This window comes from Cyphomyrmex costatus, unplaced genomic scaffold (assembly GCF_001594065.2).
Source record: "Cyphomyrmex costatus isolate MS0001 unplaced genomic scaffold, Ccosl1.0 C2279177, whole genome shotgun sequence".
In the NCBI taxonomy this organism is placed as follows: domain Eukaryota; kingdom Metazoa; phylum Arthropoda; class Insecta; order Hymenoptera; family Formicidae; genus Cyphomyrmex; species Cyphomyrmex costatus.
Window position 1 is genome coordinate 1 of NW_017274423.1, and position 1,186 is coordinate 1,186.

Consider the following 1,186-nt stretch of genomic DNA (forward strand, 5'->3'; position numbering starts at 1 on the left):
GTGGACATGATGAAGGACAAGATTCTAAAAATAAAGGCAATTTTTTAGAATTAGTAAAACTATTGTCAAAGTATAATGTAGTGTTGAAAGAACACATGATGCAATTGGAGCAAGATAAAACTTCAAAAATATCATATTTGTCGCCAGATATACAGAATGAATTCATTAATGTTTTATCAAACCATGTGAAAACTAAGCTTGTCAACGAAATTAAATCGGCGAAATATTTTGGTATTATGTTTGATAGCACACCTGACATTTCACATATTGACCAAATGTCTGAAGTGATACGTTATGTAAAAATTGAAAATAGAAAAGTGGACGTCAAAGAAGTATTCCTTGGATTTTTTCCTTTGAAAGGAAAAAAAGCCTCTGATCTAAGCGAAGAAATTCTTGAGAAGCTTAAGACAGACGATTTAGATATTATGATGTGTCGTTCTCAAGGTTATGACAATGCTGCTGTTATGAGCGGTGTGCACGGAGGAGTACAGTCCATTATTAAAACAAAAAACAATAAAGCTATTTTTATTGGTTGTATTGATCATTCGATTAATTTGTGTGGTCAACATTCATTTGCCCAAAATGTATCTTGCGTTACATTTTTTGGAACGGTAGAGACGATTTTTTCTTTTTTTTCCGCCTCCACTAGCCGTTGGGAAGTGCTTATGAAACACAGCAAATTATCTGGTAAAAGACTCGCAACAACGCGTTGGAGTGCTCATTACCGTGCAGTAAAAGCACTAGCAGAGAATTTTGAAGGACTTGTAGACGCAATTGAGGAGTTGTGTGATGGACAAGAAAATATAGACACCAGAGGTGCTGCACAAAACCTCATGCCTGCTGTGTGCAATTACACTTTTTTATGCTATCTATTTTTCTGGTATGATGTTCTTCGGGAAATAAATGCTGCACAGATTGCATTGCAAAGTAAAGGCTTGATTGTTGACGAAACTGCTACAAAAATAGAGGCACTTCGTCTTTATATCGAAGAAAAACGGGGTCACATTGTGGAAGAGGCAATAGATATTGCTACAAAAAAATCAGAAGACTACGATATTTCAACAGAAAGACGATTCCGTCGTAAAAAACGGGTTGTTGGTGAGATAGCCAGCGATGCAGGACTCACACTGAAAGAAGAACTTCAAAAAGATATGTTGGAATGTCTTGACCGATTCAGAGTTGAACT

General features: G+C 36.1%; 1 protein-coding gene across 1 annotated transcript; it reads left to right on the plus strand.

The window, feature by feature from the left end:
• Window positions 1–98: 98 nt before the first annotated feature.
• On the plus strand, window positions 99–1,178 carry LOC108774922 (uncharacterized; the record flags this gene model as incomplete). Its single annotated transcript, XM_018541198.1, has 1 exon — window positions 99–1,178. A coding segment is annotated over exon 1 (1,080 nt), but the record flags the coding sequence as incomplete, so codon positions are not given.
• Between the last annotated feature and the right edge of the window lie 8 nt (window positions 1,179–1,186).